This window comes from Pempheris klunzingeri, chromosome 24 (assembly GCF_042242105.1).
Source record: "Pempheris klunzingeri isolate RE-2024b chromosome 24, fPemKlu1.hap1, whole genome shotgun sequence".
Lineage (NCBI taxonomy): Eukaryota > Metazoa > Chordata > Actinopteri > Acropomatiformes > Pempheridae > Pempheris > Pempheris klunzingeri.
In genome coordinates, this window is record NC_092035.1 from 7427526 (window position 1) to 7448434 (window position 20909).

At 42.8% G+C, this 20909-nt stretch overlaps 2 protein-coding genes and 2 long non-coding RNA genes across 4 annotated transcripts; all 4 read right to left on the reverse strand.

The window, feature by feature from the left end:
* Positions 1–4435: 4435 nt before the first annotated feature.
* On the reverse strand, positions 4436–8960 carry LOC139223954 (DNA-binding protein SATB2-like). Its single transcript, XM_070855954.1, has 7 exons — positions 8957–8960; positions 8418–8468; positions 7744–8273; positions 7440–7652; positions 7062–7217; positions 5949–6140; positions 4436–5077 (listed from the first exon to the last, which is right to left on the reverse strand). Exons 1-7 carry the CDS (start codon positions 8958–8960, stop codon positions 4436–4438), a joined length of 1788 nt encoding a protein of 595 aa, XP_070712055.1.
* A 1224-nt stretch (positions 8961–10184) lies between these two features.
* Positions 10185–11810, reverse strand: LOC139223618 (uncharacterized). The gene is made up of 5 exons (XR_011586017.1): positions 11690–11810; positions 11384–11479; positions 10985–11177; positions 10797–10838; positions 10185–10268 (listed from the first exon to the last, which is right to left on the reverse strand). It is a non-coding gene; the product is annotated as an uncharacterized lncRNA (long non-coding RNA).
* A 923-nt stretch (positions 11811–12733) lies between these two features.
* LOC139223884 (CD59B glycoprotein-like) lies at positions 12734–13592 on the reverse strand. The gene is made up of 3 exons (XM_070855898.1): positions 13482–13592; positions 13201–13326; positions 12734–12885 (listed from the first exon to the last, which is right to left on the reverse strand). The coding sequence occupies exons 1-3, from the start codon at positions 13528–13530 to the stop codon at positions 12779–12781; spliced, it is 282 nt and encodes a 93-aa protein (XP_070711999.1). The 5' UTR covers positions 13531–13592; the 3' UTR covers positions 12734–12778.
* A 4050-nt stretch (positions 13593–17642) lies between these two features.
* Positions 17643–20477, reverse strand: LOC139223617 (uncharacterized). Its single transcript, XR_011586016.1, has 2 exons — positions 18517–20477; positions 17643–18459 (listed from the first exon to the last, which is right to left on the reverse strand). It is a non-coding gene; the product is annotated as an uncharacterized lncRNA (long non-coding RNA).
* Positions 20478–20909: the final 432 nt, after the last annotated feature.

The window sequence follows — 20909 nt, forward strand, 5'->3', positions numbered from 1 at the left end:
GCTAAATGTGAATGGATTCTTAGGATTGCTGCTTGCTGGACCCAGGTTGATGCAGTCTGTCGCATCCCCAGATATCAGAGATGAACTTGTGCAGCAAAATGTTGGCCTAAACTACAAAAATAATAAAAAAAATCATATTATTCTTGCTTGGATTTGCCCTTTCTGACACACCTACATATATAAACACACACAAGACATTGCAATGCATACACACACACACACACACAACATCACACACAGTGCCACGTGTTGGCTTCACTGATTTCCGTGTGTTGTGCTCAATGGTGTGTGAAGTGCTGCTGATGCGAGTATTAGCCTGTTTATCAGAGTGTGTATTAACGTGCTGCAGCGCAGGAGCTTGGGGGGCCGGGTGTGTGTGCGAGCGTGCTAGCAGGGGATCACAGGTGTGTTTGCAAGCTCCGCAGAGAGCCTCCTTCCCCCCCCATAACCCCTACGCCCCCCCACCCTGAGCATCCTGGGTAATATCAGCCCACGGAGCACCTGCGTCCCTATCCTACAACACACACATACACACACACGCACACACACTTCTAATGGCCCCATCAGCCTGCCATACAGCTTTAATGGCCAGCTGTGTTAGCAGAAAACCAGTGGACCATACCAACATTCACTGATGCATTTGTAATATTAGATGTGAGTTAACTACGATGAAATAAACTCAAAAAACACAATCAAAAGGACTTTAACTTAGTGACACAGGGGGTCGTGTACATTCATCTTCTCCAGATGAAAAGACCGTGTCATGGTTCCCACTGGCATCCTCGTGTAAAAATTCCCTTACTTTTCCATGACATTTTATAACAGTCAATTGTTTGTCATCCTGGTTGGGCAGGAACACATCTAACGTAATGTGAAATAGGACTAAATTAACAAAAATGTGTGTGTTTCCGGTCCCATTTGGCTTGCTGTAGTTGTAGCGGTGTTGCTGAAGCTCCCTGATTAAATGCTCAGATGGTGAATGGAAAGGTTAGAGCACTGGTAGAGGGGATATGATGTTCTAATCCCAGTGAAAGAGGCAGAATTCAAATGAAGCCTGAGATAAAGGTTTGCTTGGGTGGCTAAACTCTCTTGAGCCTTTAAGACTCACTATCTTATAGTTAATTGTAGTCCCTCGGCTGGTCTGTAAAGCCTGCTACTTACACACCTGACACACACACACACACATGCAAATCAGCAAGTATTCCTTTACACTTAATAGAGGAAAGGTTGACGTGGACTGGGAGAGGCGTGTTTGTTAGCGTGACAGCTGCTAAATTGTTTCAGATTCTTATCAGGCGCCCTGGCAAGACTCGTAGATTCATCTGTTTCTAATGATTCCCAGAGCAAAGATGGAAAATCTGCACAGATACCCATCATCCATCCATCCATGCATTATCTATACCGCTTAGCCGTCAGGGTCACAGGGGAGTTGGAGCCGGGGTGCACCCTGGACCGGTCGCCAGCCAATCACAGGGCCAACACACAGAGACGAGCACTCACACTCATCATACACATGTGATGCACCACGGATCATGCTTCCTACACTGAGTGTACTTTAGCTTCTGGAACTAGAATCACTTGCAATACATTTTGATGAGGTTCCTCAGGTATGAATCAGTGCATTTCATCATGAATACATTATTACATTTACCACATTTTTGTGGAATGACACAAAAATGCATTTTTTTGAATTTTCCCCAGCAGACATGGTTTTACACACTTCTACTCTCAGGCCGGAGGTACAGAAGTGTGAAATCCTCTAGACTGAAGAACTCTTTCTTTCCCACTGCCATCAGACTCCTAAACAGATAACAGGAGTCTAGAACCAACCACGGACTACTTCTGATGTTACACATCCCTAAATTGCACATGTGTAATTACACACTTTTTTTTGCACTATTCATTTTGCAGTTTTAGATTCTATTATATTTCTTTTCACATGCTGCCTTCTAAATTGCCTTTTTTTTTTTACTATTTATACTTGAATTGTTCGGCATTCATTGCAGACAGCAATAAAAGAATTTCATTGTACATGGAAACATGTTTCCGTACTGTACATATGACAATAAACACTTTGAATCTTGAATCTTGGTGTTGACTTCTACATGAGCTAGCTACGTTAGCCCTCTAGCTGACTGCACAATGAAAACTAAACAAGTGAAAAATAAATAAGCTTTTTCAGATTTCTTCAGCTGCTCCTTTATTAACAGGTGCTTTGTCCTCCATCATGAGACGACTGGACAGACTGTGTTTCTCATATAGGGCTCAGGAGTGACAATGTGTTATGCATGAGATTTAAAAAAAAGTACTCTAAATAGTCTGTGCCCCCCACCCTTCTAATTGCATTGTACACTTTGCATTGTACAGTCTCTGCTTTTACGCTCGTATGTCTGTGGTTAGGTTGGTAACGACTGTGCATTTGGTATTTGCATTTGACAGCTGCTCTTTTTATGAAGGTTGAGGTTAGAGTTGAGGGAGGCTTTTTTTTTTTTTGCCTTTCTTCTATATCTGTGCATTTTCAATTAGCGTCAGCCACCAACTGTATGACACCAGCATGTTTGTAACATATCGTACTCTTGAGCAGTATGATTAAAATTTCATCTGCAGATGAATTTAATTTAAATTTGCTGAATTTAGACGGCATAAATTCAAAATGCAAGATATTATATCATGCTAGAAGTCAAAATGAGCTTGTTTTACCTGGCTGGGGGATTTACATGGCGCATAGAACTTTTTGAGGCACTGGAAACAAGAAATCTCCTGGTTCTATGAATGTCTGATTCTATTGCACACTGACAACAGCCAACAGAGGTCTTCAGAAAGCAAAGAGGGGAAACTTTCCATGCAGACAATACTTTGGAAAAGTTTTATCAGATTTTCATGTCCTGCCCACAACAGAATCAAAGAGCTATGGTTAAACATCAAAGGGGGATAGAAAAGTCGTGTGAGACAGATATGTTCAAACTGAAATAGACAGTAGATGCAAACGATGTGCTTTCATCCTTCGCGGCACAAATTACACCAACAGTGTAAGTGACAGTGGTAGCATCTCACATTTGATGACATTTTGCAGGTAGATTGTCAGCATTTACATTATAATGTCCATAAATGTCCACTGAGAAGACTGATCGATCGGTACTCAATCACTCCTCTACCAGTCTGGTTTAGAAATAGTAAAGAAAGGATCATATTTTTCTTCAGAAGTTACATTTACAAAAGACATTTGTAGTCATTACAAAGGAATAATACAATAATTCTATGTTTGTTTTTGCAAATATAAAGATAGTAATAAATATTAATTAACAGAGCTCAGTTGATGCAGGCACCTCCTACAGCATATTAACTTAAAAAAGAAAGAAATATGGGCTTGAGCTTGGATGGGGGGGGGTGTCTAGTGTTATTACCCTGCATGCCTATTTCCCACAGGTAAATGCCCTCCTCATGAGGAATTACTGCTGACTGTCAGTAGAGATTAGAGACCGATGTGAGCCACCTCTGCTCAGATAGAAGTCCCTCTACGGCTGCAGTTTGTCGATGTGTCTGTATTTATTTCTAATATCTGACCAGAAAAGTAATTTCTCCGGGGTTTGGGCAGATCAAAAGCTTCAGTGGGGCGTGGCCCTCTTGTTCATGGCATTTGGCATATTCTCAAACTGCAATTCTGTGTGAGTCACAGTGGGATTCAAGTTGCTTGAGAGGTAAACTTTACTTTTGCTGTATCTCTTTACATGAGGCAAAAAAAATGAAAGCAAAAGCAGTCACGTGGGAGACTGAAGCCAAATATCTATCACACAGTATTCCTGGTCACAAAGTCATTGCTTTTCTTTTTTTTTTGAGAACATGTCAAATTCAATTACATTTGCACTATAACACATGTAGAAAACATACATAAATATAAAACCCCCTTAACTTAAAAGGTGGCGGAACATTTTTAGGAAGGAAAAAAAAGTGACCACTCCTCTGTTCGTTCGCGTAATCAGCATCCAGTCGTCAAAAACACTTCAACATAGTTGTACCTAAATACAGAGCTTCTCTGTCGAGCTGTTGCATTAGTAGTACTCTGATAAAACTATGAGAAAATTGTGCTGCAGGGGTAGTTAAGGGTCATCTCTGAGGCCTACAGATGGAAAAGTGTTTGAGATGTTGGCATCACGAAACTGATAACGTGATAAAGTGTGTGGTGATGATCTAATTCCATTTGAAATGCATCCCTTTCTTCTCCTTTCTTTAAGTTGTATTAAAAAATCATCATCTACGGCATCAAACTAAAAACACTGATTGTATCTGAAGGTAGTGGTAGCACCATCTGATCCCTTTTAAGTCAAACCTTGCTTAAATATCATTCCACATTTCCTCCTATAATGCCTCGCTCCGATCAGGAGCTCGGGTAAGTGTGTGTGGGGCTTCACAGTTTCTCAGTTCTTTCCATCTCCTGTTATCTCTGTTGCTCTGCAGAGTGGGGGCTGTCCAGGCTGCTGTAGGGGGACAAGGAGGAAGTTGCCGGCCCCGAGGCTTTCCCATCATGCCCGTCTTCCTTCTCCATCTCCACATCTTTTTCTTCTCTTCCATCTCCTCCCTCTGTTCTGAATGCCTCCACTGATCCTCCTCCATCCTCACTCAAGTCCTCGGACGTACAAAGACCTTCCTCCCCTTGGCTTTCTTCCCCTCGACTCCCCGTCGTGCAGATGCCTCCCTCACTGGGACTCAAGCTCTCCCCGTCGTCCTCCCCGGGGATGACCTGCTCTCTGACCTGGCAGTGGTGCTTGACATTGTAGCGCTGGTTCTGGAAGAACTTAACGATGGTGTGCTTGGGTAGATCCAGCTGGGCTGACAGGGTGTGGATGGCCTCCTGGTCAGGGTAGAGCCCCACGTCGCCGATGAAGCTCTGCAGGATTCCCAGGGCCTCGAGGGAAATCTTTGTCCGTGAGCGGGCCTTCTTTGGTCCTCCAAGGCCGGGGTTCAAGCCATGCTGGGGCTCATCTCCTGAGCCGTGTAGGACCAGCAACGGCACGGGCTGGGGGTCTTCATGAATAGGAGATGGAGCTGACAGAGGTGGCGGGGGCTGTCTGTGGAGTGTCTGTTAGGTGAAGAAAATAAAACTTAACATTTATAAAGCAGCTTTTCACAATAAGATGCACTGTCAGGGTTGTTGGAAGCTGTCTCCTTGATGATTGTCACATATTTTTTGATAAGTGGATGTAGAGATGCCACAGTTTATGCATCACAGTCTCTGTGAACATGCACCATGACGTGCAATATATAATACAGAGCTTCAACTCCTCGTCACCACAGTGATAAGTGAACTACTGAGCTCTGTGCCACTCTGCAGAGTCATTAAGGGAAATGTAGTGCAAGCTGAACTCACAGACTCATCACGCAAACAACCACTACTAGGGCTTATTGACAGGGTGGGGTCAGCACACCCAAACACAGGAATCCAACACCATAAATCTGTGGTCCATCAAAATTAAAGGACCTAAATAAAGATAATGGCAATTCCTTTTTCTCTGCTTCAATAATTGCAGGGTATGTTCTGAATAATATTGAGGTTAGGCCCAGACTGGAGAGCAGTTTGGTTTTGAGGAGAGGGTGTGATGGAGGAGTGTTTAGCAGGAAATGTGTGGGCTGGTCATTTACCACTTCTATTTTCAATGACTTATGGGACACAAATATGACAAAGAGGAGGGCTGCTGAGAGGAGCAGGTGGTGGAAACACACAGACGGAGGGAGACAGAAGGAACTTTTCTGAACAATACCAAGAAATGACACGCTGGTTCTCACATTTTCTCGCTCGTAAAAAGCCTTTGATTTGTGCCTTTTGCTTGCTCATGGCTGTGCTGTGGTTGGAGTGGTCAGATTTGACCATTCAGCAGTTTTAATGAAATAGCAATTTAAGATAACGATCCGAACGATTTACCACTGTAATGCGCTGGCAAGCCTGTTTGTACCTGTTGGTCCGGGATGTGCAGGACGGTGTGAAGCCTTTCGCTGTGCTGCTGCCTCGACTCCTTCTCGTACACCTGGTCTCTGTCGGCCTGAGATAGCGCCAGGAACCTCCTGATGGTGCACAGGTTCTCCCACAGTGTGCGGTTCTCGGGGCTTGGGCTCTCTTTCCACCAGAGCAACTCGCAGAGCCAGCCCTGCAGGGGAGACAGAGGAAGAGAAATCAGATTTCTACCTTCCCCGTGTGTGTTTTTAGATGACTTAATGGCTGTACTTGTTAGTCAAATGACAAATGAGTGATAGATGATTAGAAAAAGTTTTAGAAAGAATGAATATAGGTATACCATATATTGTAAAATAAATAAAGCATGCTGTTTATTGTGTTAGATTGTTGTTCCCTGAGACTAGAGAGGGAACAAAAAGGCAGAAGGAAAAAGGTCTAATGGGAGCAGTGAATGTCTGCATGCGTGCGTGTGTGTGTGTGTGTGTGTGTGTGTGTGTGAGAAAGAGAGTGAAGATTGGATTATCTCTGCTAGGCTGACCCAGGATCTGCCACCAGCTGTTATTTATGCACAGCCTTCAGCCTGGAAATTAATGGTAATAATGTGATCATCCCCCCGTCATCTTATCCTTTTTTTTCCTCCGTCTTGCATCCTCCTTCTCCACACAGTGCCCCCCCCCCATCATCTCATTTTGCTGCTTTACCATTTCAAACATTTTAGCAGCTCTCACGGTGTCTTATGTACGTTAGTCTCTCAAAGCCTCTCTCTGAGACAGAAAATTAGAAAAGGCTTTTAAACTAGTTCTGAAACCATTGCATTCCTCTCCTCTCTCTTTAGACTCTGCTTTGATCTCACCTTCAATCACCCACATTGTTTATCTGAGGATGAAGACAAGATGGTATGCCACATCCAGCAGGCAATCAGATACCCCACACACCCTCATCAACTCCTTCAAACATCATCAACTCCTCTTGGAACTGTGTGCAGCAACGTATCACAGGAAGCACATGTGTGTAGACCCATTTTTAAATAGCATTTTTCATGTTAGGATGCTAGAATTACATCGAGACGTGCACCTTCGCTAATGTTCAAGTCAGCTGTCTCACTGGGACTGACCTGACTTTTATTGGCAGCCACCTTGGCGAACAGAGCCTGGGAAACCTTGGCCCTCTTCATCTCCTGTTGGATCTCATCATAGATGCCTGATGTGATGTTGACCAGCGAGTCCAGCTTCAGTGGCAGCTCTGCGCCAGGCACTGCGCTGCACTTAATCTGCACAAAGCAGGACAGAGAAACTACGATTAAATTGAAAAGTCGGATAATTTATTACACATTTTACCATTTATTCATCACAAGTGGACTATTCATATCCTTTGTGGCATTACCTATTAATTATTTACTGCAACATTATTGCAAAACTGAAAGTGAGAGCACTCAAAATGTGACGAACAAAGTGAAAAATAAACTACACAGCTCAGACAGAACTTTAAGTACCTGTGTCTGTCTGTGTGTGTTGGGGTTAGGGATGTGGTTTATGGTGTGGCTGTGGTTGGTGTTGGTGCTCCTCTCTCTCTCCTCCTGGTAGATGCGGTCTCGCTCTCCCTCTGGCACGTTGAGGAAGTTCTGCATGGCCTTCAGGTTGACGAGCAGCGACTGCGAGGCCGAGCGAGGGTCCTCCTCCTTGCGAAGGATCTCCGACAGCAACCCCTTCAACCACACACATACAGAGTCACTCACAGTTGTTGCACATGTTGTTGCATCATCTGGTCAACAGTGAGATCCTTTTATTTCAGTTTACCTGTGTGCGATTAAAAGCCACACGGGCGAACACGGCCTGGGAAACGCTGGCCCTCTTCAGCTCGTTCCTGACTTGCTGGTAAATTTCGAAAGAGACTTCAGCGCCTGAGTTGAGGCTGGGCTCATTACTAGCCCCAGAGCCCTTGCAGGTCCGTGAGATTGGCGGGTGATTGAGGAACTGCTGGCCGACTCCCTGTGGATGCTGGTGGGCAAGTAGGCGGCTGACGGCTAGCTGCTGGTTGATGAGGTGGGCCATGGCGAGCTGCTGACGCATGAGCTGGGGGGAGAGCTGGGGGGACAAAAGCCCATTGTGGCCCAGGAGAGAGGGAGCCTGGGGACGCAGAGGAGGACTGGGGTGGTGCTGGTTGGCGGGGTGTGGCAGACAGTGAGGCTGGGTGGAGGTCTGAGCGTCTCCAAGACCACTCTTGATGGGCACAGCTCCAGGGCTGCCCAGAGTGCCCAAATGTGTGGGAGAGGGCAAAAGAGTTGGGGGGCGCTGGCTGAGGACGCTGAAGTCGAAATCCCTTTCCACTATGTGAACACACACACACACACACACACACACTTTTGTTACTTCAGTCTCAACATGCATGCAAATGAAGCCCAACCCTTCAAACATGGCCACCACAAGACACGTTACGCCACTAGAACATTGCCAATAACAGATGAACATACCTTTTATATTGTGTTTGTTGTGTGCTGACCACATCTTCTCAATGCATTCACCTAAAGGGAAAACATCAGAGCAGAGCAGTACATAAATGTAGTTATCCCGACAATCTTATCTTGGGTGGTCTACCTATACATGTGGTATTGTTTGGGCGTCGACGCTTCAATCAGCTTAGGAATTGGCATTAACCCTCAGAGGGGCATGATCAAAGTCGGTGTTTCAACTTTGTGAACTACATTTGACACAGTAAACATTAAAAAGGGAACGAAGCTAACAAATGCACTTGATTAGACACTCAGCATACAGTTCAACTAGCACACACACACCCACCAAGAGTGAAACAACTGATGTGGCATCTGTTTTACCACCAGTAAAGCACAAACTAAATTCGGCAATATCTAACTCAAAATGTCACATTTTCATATCATCTCTGCAGTCTTATTCTAAAATACAACTGTTTTTTTATGAAATATATCCAAAGTTGTATAAATAGTCTGTATTAGGCCTTTTTAGTCATTTTGACAAGCACTTTAACATCATTTACCCATTGATGCAGAAGGAATCTAAGTTGGAGGAGACTAATCTTTCACACAATGAAGCTATGCTTCAGGAGCAACTCAGGGTTCAGTGTCTCGCCAAAGGACACATGCTGACTTAGAGCAGCCGGGAATTGAACTGTTGATTTTCCGATTAATGGACAACCCGCTCTACCTAAGAAGCACGAATAGAAGAAGAATAAATCATAAAGCCTACTCCGACATCTAAGAGTTAAAAACAGAGATGAGGCCACGATATTCGCAGCATCCCAAAGTGATGGAGTGTTTTTTTTACAGCACAGGTTGGTCTGCTGGTTCAAGTGGCGCTCTCATAACCACAAAGACCTACTTTCACTGTCTGCCTCCACATTCTCTAGATAAGATCAAATAACCTCTTTCCTCTTCATCACTGCGTTGAACTTCTGGATTTTAACTGCTCGTCTCCGCATGGATCTGCTTCTTATTATGCTTCCACTAGGTTTGGATAAGAGTCACATTTTAGGTTATTAGAGGAATAAAAGTTGGAGTGAGGTTTGGCAAGGCTTCAGTTTTCTACCTTCCCCATGTGTGTGTCAGTGTGTGCACATAAGTAAGTGGGTTTTTGGTGTGTGTGTGTGTGTGTTGGGGTGTTGCTGCTGTTTTCCATTAGGATTTAAGAGCATTTAGTTTTGTCATGTGTATTAAAGGTGACATTTATGCAAACCATATGTGACTGTTCCTTCCTACCGAGAGCTGTCACTGACAGACGTCTCATGCAGAAGAGTAGACACATTCAGGCTGACACATGTGCCCGTACACTTACAGGGGGTGGGGGGGGTGGACAGGAGAATGGGAAAACTTCATTAAAAGGGATCGCATTTAAAAGCAGTAAACTGCAAAAAACAGAGGCAGCCAGGCAGGTGGGTCACACCTGTCGTGTACGAGAAGGGACTTGCGAGGGCAAGACTGGGGGGGGCGGTCTATCTCCCCGGCGCAAGTGTTTTTTGCCTCTAAATCAAGTGCAAAATCACTGAAAATGTTTTCTACCTGCTTACAGTCCTAAAGTGAGTTTTTTGGGGTTCACAAATGATCAATTTCACATTAAACTGAATCCATGACCAGTAAAACACAGGATTCTGCTCCAAAATTGGGTCAGTGTGAATGAGGAGGTCATGTAAAAGGCACTACACAAATACTGACCAGAGGTGGATTCACAGCAGTTAAGCCAATGCAATATCAAAGACATAGGAAACAATATGTAGACAAAACCTCTTTTTATTTAAGAAAAGTGAAGGTGCTGCTTGGCTCACTGGACATCCAGCAGGAACATGGAGGCAGATCCTGTGAGACAGAAGAAGACAATGATTAAGACCAATACAAACATGTCAGAGGAGCTGCTGCTCTACTTTTACCTCACATCAGTTTGTCTATGAACTCTTTCCATAAAGAGCAGCAGCATAAAAGTAACAAAACACAACTTGCACTTCATTTTATGTCTTTATGTAGAAATCAGTGCTAAACTGAGGTTCTCCTGCTGCATCCTGGGGAAACAGCACAAGTTTTATCAAAGAGTGACCAGACAGAAGATTAAACTTGTGATCTGTTCATTTGGAAATTGTTCTCTTCATTTTAAATAAAGTTTGATGTGACAACATCCTGTGTTGATATTTACTGACTCCTCATCTCTTCCCAGCAGACACCTGGATACTTTTAGATTCTCCCTTTACAAACGAGAATCATCTACTGCAAGAATTCACAAATCTTCAATGTTTATTGTGCTCCAACATTTAGTGGCATTAACATTACAGAACTGTTTACCTGTAAATCATCATATTAGAAAAGTGGAACAAGTAGTTGAGGAATTTTTACCACAAAAAAAAGCTGTTAGTGTCCCACAGGTTCCTGAGCCACCTGCAACGAGAAGAGATTTTCACAACATGAAATTGACCTGCAAACATCAGACTAAATGTGACAAAGTTTGTGATTTCTCACATCAAAGCTGCTGGTTCACCACCTGATCTCAGCCACAATAAACCACCACTGATATTAATACTTACCTGAGCTTTGAGAGTCTGAAGTTTCATTAGAGCAAAACTCCACTTTGTTGGTCAGGAAACAAACTTTGTCCCTTAACTGCAACATGCTCCCACCGTGATGCGTTCATGGCACCAAGTGATGATTTTTCCTCAAAAGGGTGGAGCGGACACACCTGAGCTCCAGGTGACACCACAGGGAGCAACGTCTCTGCTCCTGAAGAAGATCAGTTAGAAACAAGCCACATGTTAGTCAGTGATTATTGACCCTGTAGTCCAGTCATTAGCAGCAAACTCACTGCAGACACACTTCAACATTTTTCACAACTTTAACATTAAATCCAACAGGACTTTAAACTGTCGTCACAGTAGGTCTGAGCTTTAACTCTCCTCCTGCTGCTGCTGCAGAGTCTGTATGCTCACCTGTTTCATCCTCTTTCTCCCTCTGAAGCTGCAGCAGCTGATTAACAGGAAACAGCTGCGAGGATCAATGAGGCCTGATGAGGAACCTTTGGGGTTCTAGGACAAACACAGAGAACATTAGAACCATCAGCCACAATGAAACCACCAATATACCCAAAAATCACAGAGTAAAACTGTTGTGCCCTTATTAGCATATATAATTTAGCATCTATCCATCAAGCTGCAGTAGCATGTTAGCTAGCATTAGCTAATTAGCTAACAAGTGACCAGTGATTTGTGTGTGTGGCCACGCAGCCTCAGACTGACCTCATTAACCAAAGCCAACTCCGCGTCTCCATGATGTTTCCTCCAGTCGTTCCACTTTATGAAGCAGAAAAATGAGCCCAAGTAAAGTGTTTGATTCTTTGTAGCTGCAGGAGAAAAGCCGACTGGCGTCGGGGAGCTCCGAACCTTCTGTCTTTATGGTGATTGGCCCACCATGATTGGCCCACCATGCGGCCAATCACATGCGAGAACAGAGTAGGATCATACCATTATGTGAAAGTAGGAAGGGACATTGCTGAGTGAGGCTAAAACAGAAGGCTCCGATACTAAACAGGGAAAAGGAACGATTGCACATCCACAGTAGTACAAAATAAAAAAAGGAAGACACATGGTGGTATGAATGGGTAGAAGCATGATACATATTATTTTTTGCCACATAAGGTGGATGTTGCGTTCTGCATTTTGGAATGAATTCCATCATTTGGTGTCAACACACAGAAACGAACACAATCCCAAGTAATCAGTGGTCAAACAAATAAAGTAGAGAGAATCCTGACAAAAACCTTTGGAATAATTCATATATAGGACAAACAAAACAAGACAAATCAAATGGTCAAACTGTTGAGAGAACTCTGGTCTCCACTGAGATATGGTATGAAAAGATTGAAAAAGACTAACAATAACTTAATGACTGTATGATGAGCCCTAAATACATATCTCATTATGTACGGACGGCTGGAAGTAAATGCATCGTACAATGAAACCAATATGTGCCCAGTATACAGTATACAACTGTAAAGAACAAAAATGGAAAACAAAATGTAGAATGAATACAGTTCTGCTGCACAAAGCCTCATTGTTCCAGGAATCATTCCAGCTGTGTCATAAACACTGATTTATTGTATGTTGATGGATATAAGAATAAATGCAGGATGTCAACATACAAGAATAATGACAACTGAGATATTTGGTGGTATTATTTGACCTCTGCTCTCCAGAAACCTCCCAAACATTTCGATATGTGTTGTGTAGGAAGTTGGTTTCGTTTTGTTGTATTTTGCTTGTAAAAAGGCAGCTGAACAAAGATTAGTATGACTGAAGATTTTATTGTGCCCCCACTGGATCACAGTCTTATTTGTTGCAGCCGTCCCAGGTGCAGCAGCTGACCTTCAGACCCTGAGTGATTCCCAGCTTCAGACACTCGGCCATTTTGAAGCAGGACTTGTGGAAAATGTTCTCTGTGGTGGGAAATTAAAAATAAATGACAAATTGCATTTTACCCTTTGCTTTTTGTGTTTGTTCGAACACACAGGCCAAACATTTGGCTTTTGTCCTCATGATACAAGGTTGAAGAGTTTGGGTTTATTTCACATTCACGCTCACACAATCAGTTTTTATATCCTGTTTCACCTTTTAAGGGAAACAAACCTTCCATTGGGGGAGAGACCTCAGAAAACCCTGTGCTGTGTGTGTGAAATGAATATAACAGAATATGACTAGAATGTAATGCCAGTAAAAACGCTTTCTACTGGTGGTTTATACATAGTACTCACCATGAGGGGCGGGGTAGGCGATTTTGGCACAAGCATCCATCTCCGGAGGACAGGTGTCCACAGTGTCCACACAGTCCCCACTGTCAGGAGCCTCACGGACACAGCTGATACACTGCAGGGCCTCACCTTCCATACATGAAGACAAAGTGCTTCAGACAGAGAGGACTGCAAAAATGTGGAACAGCTCAAATATGTCAAGAACAAAATCAGATGCTCAAGTTCACACTTTGTTCACCAATTCTAAATGTCACCAGTGCACAGTTAAGATGAGATCAGTTTACCGTAGGTGAGTGCCACCAGGAGCAGGAGAGCCAAAGCAAAGACCTTCATCTTCTCCTTTTATAGGGACGTCTGCAGGGGAAATAAATCAAATGAATAGCTAAATGAGACTAAGCTCCGTCTGAATCAGCGGTTCATGTGTAAAGTCATGGCCAACAGTGTGAGAGACACTTACCCTCTGAACCTGAGAGGTTGCTGTGCGCCTCTCCTCTGCCTGCTCTCTCCTTTTATACCCCTTCATCATCACTGATAATGCTCCCTGCTGTGGGAAAGGGCCCATACTGCTGGAAACATGTCAAGAGGAAAATTAATCTGAAGCAAACAAGTATATATTTCTCATAGAAGTCAAGATATTTTTCTCTTTCAGCAAACAAGGTGTTTTTTAATGAAAAACACCCACTGAGTTTTTTTAACAAAGAAAAACCAAGAAAAGGGACATAAAGACTAAACTTCTTTACACTGAAATAATTAACCGGTTCTACTTATTCTTTATATCCAACTGTGAGAAAACCCCAAATGGCGGCGGTGCCATCAGAGGGGCACTGAGGCAGCAGCAGCCTCCATGCAGAGTGCTCAGCGGGCCGCCAAACAGAGCTGCAAGATAAAATTACTTCCATCTTTTTAAAGGATAAGTCTGGTATTTTTAAGCCCAGTCAGTGGTCAGTGGTGGTTACAGTGCTGAAAGTCAACACTCAAGTAAAAACAGAAGCAGAATGTAAAAACATGTCAAACATATACTGGTAAAGAGTAGAGGTAGAGTCTGGAAAAAGGAACATGAAAAGTACATATTTGTAATGCGTTACTACCCACCCCTGGAATTAGTCCAGTAGATCATGTGACTTTGGTGTTTTAAAGGGTTAGTTCAGATCCAACTCAGTATTTCTGCAGCACACAACAACACAAGCACACTAAGTGATGTAGGCAGCAGCAGCTCCTGGGTTTGTTGGATAAAATTACAGCTTTTGTGAATGTAGTCTGGTGTGTGTGCAGAGAGCGATATAACGGCTGTTTGTGGTTAAATCAAAAGGATCCTCCAGGTCTCTCTCTGCAGGGATCCTTTCCCTGACGCTGTCACACACTTAGAATAACAATCTGAGCCTGTCAGTGGCTAAAATAAGCACTTTTAGTGGATCCACTGTGATCATGTGCAGTTGCCTCAAAGGATCACATTGCCTCTGCAATCTGAGGCAATCTACTGAACCAACTCCAAAACGTTTTGTGCCGACCAGTCATTTTGAACCAGTAGTCCTTTAAAAAGATGACTGTGATTTGGTCCGGTGGCTCTGTTCTGTGCTCTGCTGAGCTGGTCTGACTGAGGTAGCCATCACTGTATCACAGTTTCATCACGGCAGTATGAGGTGCAGGCTGCACAGAAATGAAGTGTTACATAATGGAGGTATAAACGTATCTACACAATGTCTGTGACAGCTGGTGTTCACAGAGCTGTGAAGATGGAGCTGAGAGCTGAACTGAAGCAGAATTTTAAAAATAAGAGTTCACTATTAAATGTGGACCTCTGCTGTGAGAATCAATTTGACTGAAGACTTAAAAGCAAAAAGCTGGTTTTTGACTTAGAACCACAGAGAAATAATACCCCCAAACTGCCAAACTGATACAGAGGATGTTCACTGAACAAAAGAGATGTTTGATGATGAGCTCATCTGTTGCTGACTGCTGTTAAGCAGGGCCGTGAACAGGTGACAGATACAGCTGGTGTAAATGCTGAAAACCCCCACCAGCACGGCATTGTGTGTGTGTGTGTGTGTGTGTGTGTGTGTGTGTGTGTGTGTGTGTGTGTGTGTGTGTGTGTGTGTGTGTGTGTGTGTGTGTGTGTGTGTGTGTGTGTGTGTGTGTGCTTGACATTTAGATTAGAAAAGAGTGTGTCAGGAGTCTTTTTTCCCATGGATGAACCCATGAAAGAGAGAGGCTGAGAGTAAAAATGTATTGTGGCCTTGCTATAGCTCCACTATTCACCCTGCCCGCTCATTTCTGTGCTAGTTTGTGTACTTACAAGGACTCATGTCTGTTGTGTCTCTATATTTTCTCAGGAAACTAATGTCACTATAAATCTGATTCACAAATACACACGTGACAAAGTCAAGGACATTTGTATTGTGTAATTATTGTTCTGGTTATTTCTTACTTCTAAAAGATTGAGTTATTATGCTGAGCATTTATATGACTGAGATCATCATGACATCGGACCATTATTCAAACACAGCGTCAATCTAATGATTCTGCAGTTAGGATTGGGGAGGGCTGTTTGAAGGAGCTCTTACAGAATCAGAGAAAGTGAAGCTACACATAAGGAGGAGGTCGTGGAGGGAGCTTCAGCAGTGTCAGCATGATCCAAACCAGCAGGTGTCTGTGCTGCACACCTGTATGAGCACGACCGGCTCTTACCAGCCACACACCACCTGTCCATAGCCTATAGTTTGTCTGGGTCAGATCATTTCCATGATTAAATTACACTGATTAGCTCCTTAGACTTTGACTGTGCACGTGTTAGATATTATATCACGTGCTGAACTGAAGCTGGTTCATTGAACTAGTCTGAACCATGTGTGGGGGCAACTTTTCCATGTGGGCTGCTGAAGGTTAGGTAGAGACTGGACTCAACCACAGAGATCCTGTCTTCTCTCACCTGATTATAATGCAGGAGGAGGAGCCCTAGTTACTTTAAGAATAATTCTAGCAACGTAACATTTCTTTAAATATAATATTTCAGATGATTAATAATCAAAAAATCATATATAACTAACAATGAGTGATCAAAAAAAACTGTTCAAAATATAAATACAAATTCATTTTCTTAGTTCAGGCTTTTTGGCTCCAGCACCATGGATGGAGAAGAGCTAATAAGCCCTGCTAACTCAGCAGCTCCCACTGAGGCTGGGAAAGCAGCAGGTGCCCCTCAGGTCAGCGGGTACATGGATTACTGATTAAATCAGAACATTTTTATACCACTACTGCGATGGCTGGGGTCAATATGTGTGAACGAGCCTCGTTGCTGTGGAGAGTGAAGCCTTGACTTTCTTTCTACAGCAGATTTGGAATATGATACGTCCTTGATGGATTCTTGTCTGTGGCTGGTGCCTCCCCAGGGTAGTGTAGGACAGGAAATGTTGTAGGGTCAAGGCTGGATTACTGAGCAGAGAGGACTTATTACCTGCACGCCTCTCTCCCAGACACACGCCCCATGAAAACATGTCAAACTAATGACGTGTGTCAGCTTTCATTTAGTCTGAATCAAAGCAGATAAAATGACGTGAGAGGATACACAAATGAGTAGCGTTCACTTAAATATTCTTAAAGAGAAAACTTACCATTAATTCATTCTTTTTCTTCTATATTAGAAGTGATTTTCCAGCCTGCAGACCACTAATAAGAAGTTCAGTTCAAACACACTCATTCACATCAATGAAGAAAGAAGCAGAGCAGTATGAGGACATGTGCTTTCCTACATGATCAAACATCCAACATGTTGAGAGATACAGATGCAAAGACGGAGAGGAGAGAGCCCACGGGGGACAGGACTCACATCAGTGTGCGGCAGTGACCACCAGGTGGCAGCAACAGCACTTCTTCACTAACTCCTAATAAGAACCATTTTAAGAAGAACGTTAAACACTTCCACCACTCGCTCTGTGTTCCCTCAACTGATGTTTTGGCTTTTTTGTTTCACAGTGTCACAAAACGTATTACTGTTAAGGGTTTTAAAACTTTAATTTTAGAATAAAACTACTTACTCCTTCTCTGCTCCAGCTTCAAAGGGCAAAGTCAGGCTGGCGGCCCCCAGCGTGAACCCCACCACCAGGCCTGAGTCCAAACCTGAGAACGTTACCAAGTACATTTACTCAAGCACTATACAGATATTATACTTTTTACTTTTACTCAAGTATAAAAAGTCTCTATACTATTACATCTGCTATACAACACCCTGTTAATGTGCAACACATCAGGTACAGTTTCTAAAACTCCCCAGCACAGATCTGAATATACGACCAGCTCTCAGTGCAGCCTCACTAGGATCAACCCGAAGAGACGACAGTGTTGGTGTGTTGGACTCACCAGTCTGCTCCCTCTGAGGCTCTGCAGATCACAGATCAGTGTCACAGACAGCAGAAAGGCCATCTGTTATGAACAACGTGAGACAGCTGAGCTTTCATTCACCATTTATTGTTTGCACACATCAATATTACAGGATATCACCATTGTATAATACATAGAGAGGACTAAGATCCACAACATATCAAAAGTAAAGATGAATCCAGATTTAAGAAAATAAGATCACTAAGTATCAATAAATCAGCATGGAAACCAAATCATTTCTCCCACAGAGAAATATTGTTCACTGTCACCATGACAACAGTTACAGTACAAAGATCCATAGATTAGACAGGACTGTAATCGATCGGCAGAGTTGAGGAGAAACAGTTACAGAGATGAAATGAGCAGGAACTGTGCTTGGTTGAAAATGAAGTAAAAACTGAAGTTGTGCAACATTGAACAGCTGATCCTGGCTGTACAATGATGGATGATGAAGTGGTGGAACACATTTGTGAATTACAGTTTGTTATTTGGTTGACTGGATACTGTAGATACTGAGAACATATGTAACTTTAACGTAAGCAATGAAATGTTGAGGTTTTCTTTTCAGGAGATCAGTGAATTCTAACGTGCTGAAGGAGGATGAGAGATTTATGCATGAATGTGAGAATCCTGAGATCAAGACAGATAGTGTTTGTTTGTTTTTCTAAATCAGTGATTAAAGAGGAAAAACTGACTTTTCAGAATCTTTTGTATTTCAATTCAGAATTTTGATTTATTTTTTTTTTATCTCAGAATATTAGTCTTGGTAGTCCCATTTCAATGAAGCTTTAATCCTCTACAGTAGTTCTGGTTCTCAAGCCTGCGATCGTCCATTACAGCTGAGCTGTGTTCAACAAGCCCAGTTTGGACGAGAGCCCCATTGTCCCCCTTTGTTTTCTATTCCAGACGCCGTCAGCCTGTTGTCATGCTGTTTGGGACAATAACATACAAACACCAAAGCTTTGTTGAACGCACCCCACAGCGTTTTAATCTATGGCAGAATGGGCACACTGGCACTTTAATGGCTAATCACATGATCACTTGGGGGAAACGAATAAGGCACGAGCATGCACACACACACGCGCGCGCACACGCACACACACACACACACACACACACACACACACACACTGCCGTTGTCAGATGTTAATTTTTCATTCCCTTGATTTCATCTCATCTTTGTTGGTTTTTTCCACTGAGATCTGAATGTGTTTTGAGAGAGGCTGTACACCTTTGTCACCTTAAAGACATCTTTTTTTCCCTCATGTCAAAGAATAAAAATCACCAAAATTGGAGTTTTGACAACAACAGACACACACACACACACACACACACACACACACACACACACACACACACGCACAGCTGAACTGACAGGAGCCCTAGTTTTAATTTTTTTAACTATATACTTAAAGCCCAACCGTTAGACATATCTTGTCTATTTAAATGAGCTGGGTCCAGCTGAGTTAGCATTTATACACAAACACACACCTACACACACTCATATATACACCACGAGCATGTCAATAACCATGGCATTGGCATGACTGGGAGTTACAACAGGTAAACATTAGAGATTTTTTTGCTTTCAGCTTCAGTCAAACTAAGTCTCTGATCTTTTGGTGCCTTTCAGTCACATCTTATTAAGAATCACACTACAACACTAATATTCACCTACAGATAGTCTTTTGGCCATTGACAAAATAAAAGACAACTGATTCCATAGTATAGTTTGGCCTGGAGTCTGTACAAACACACAACTGACAGGGTCACAAAGGTCAAACAGGTAACTCTGTTTAGTTCCTGTGACGTCCAGCCAAAGTCATACTGAACATATTATACCTGTTAACAATGACACATTATTGGTACACTGAGCTGCTTACCTTAAAATAATTACTTTAATTTGACATACAGAGTGCTTTACATAGGATGAATGTGGAGACAGATGTTAGAAAATGAGATTTCTTTTTGTTTCTTAAATGAAGGCTTTGGGAACTGACTGAAAGCCAAAATAAAGCTTGAGGATGGAACACAGACAACAGACGAGGATAAATGGAGAAATATCACTTAGCCAGGAACTACAAGTGATCACTGCATGACAGAAAATGAGTAAACAATGAATGAAAAGAAGAGGCTGACATGTTGGAAAAGTCCCAAGTCAAGCTAAAGTCTTAAACCTAGTGATGTGTTTTCCATCATTGATTATGGCAGAGTATAAGAACTGACTCTGATAACTGGTAACTGCACAGCTCATTGAGGATTATCCTCCACTGACAGACCAGAGGACCTGCATACAGACATGGCCAACAGTCAGAAACTATCAGAGAACTTGGACAAACTCCTTTAGTGGCGCAACTCTGACCAAAATAAGTCAACAAAAGACATAAATAAAGCTCACGTCCCAGCAGTGTCAGTACAATAACTTGTTTAAAGAGATAATCTGTGCTATATGTGGGGGGAACCTGAATATATAAAAAAAACGTATTGCCTGCTGTGGCCTAATGCTGGAGCGAGACTTGGTTTTATTTGGAATCCAACCATGCAATCAGCTCAGGCTGGTTTTGGTGAGGTTGTGAGAAAACTATATACAAAAATGAAAAAAAAAAACAAATGAAAACAAGCAAACTTAAAGAGCTTTTCAAAAGAACATAAGGAGCTCCACCAGTCTGCAGACAGAAAAAGGAGGCTAGGCTCATGGCTAGCAGCAAGCATCCAGCAGGCCTGCTCCTGCTTTAGTCTGTGGTCTGCACCTACAGCGAACCAAACTTGGAACCAACTCCCACCTCGAACCATGAAGTTCTTTGAGTAAAAACAATAAAAAAATTATTTGTCAATGAACAATATACATTGTTACTTTAAAAAGACAATTCATCATGGCACAGTTCCCCCTTCTATAAAGTCCACTGGATGCTATGGATGCAACAAAGATTTGGTTAAATAAGGTAGAGCATAAGCAAAATATGAATTTGAATTAAATGTATTCATAAATAACTAAGTCTACAGGTCTACTGTGCCGGTTAGATGGACTAAATAATACAACTGCAGAAACTCAGATGTGGTTTGCAAGTGAATTACCTTGAATGCACACAGTGACGATGCCACGTGGGCAAAGGTGCCAACCAGAATGAGCGACGACAAATTACTACCAACACAAAGACTGGGACGCTCATATTACTACTGTCATAGCAATGGGCCCATGAGCCTCCCTCAAGTCTCCTCACACAAACACAACCTGGATCACTAAAACTCCACTGTGCAACACTAGCTGTGCTGCAGCTGCACTAAAATACCAAGAAAGTCATTGGGATGAAGCCAGTTTCATGTAGTGAATGCTTCAT

Bases quoted from the DNA above. Each gene is read 5' to 3' on its own strand.
- LOC139223954 (XM_070855954.1), bottom strand. The intron at 7,218-7,439 runs GTACTTAAAGTT...TGCTTTGTGCAG, and splicing joins ACACACACAGACAGACACAG to ATTAAGTGCAGCGCAGTGCC. The intron at 5,078-5,948 runs GTACAAACAGGC...TTCACCTAACAG, and splicing joins TGCACATCCCGGACCAACAG to ACACTCCACAGACAGCCCCC.
- LOC139223884 (XM_070855898.1), bottom strand. From the start codon at position 13,530: ATGAAGGTCTTTGCTTTGGCTCTCCTGCTCCTGGTGGCACTCACCTAC. The intron at 13,327-13,481 runs GTAAACTGATCT...CATGTATGGAAG, and splicing joins CCTGGTGGCACTCACCTACG to GTGAGGCCCTGCAGTGTATC. The intron at 12,886-13,200 runs GTGAGTACTATG...TTCCCACCACAG, and splicing joins CGCCTACCCCGCCCCTCATG to AGAACATTTTCCACAAGTCC.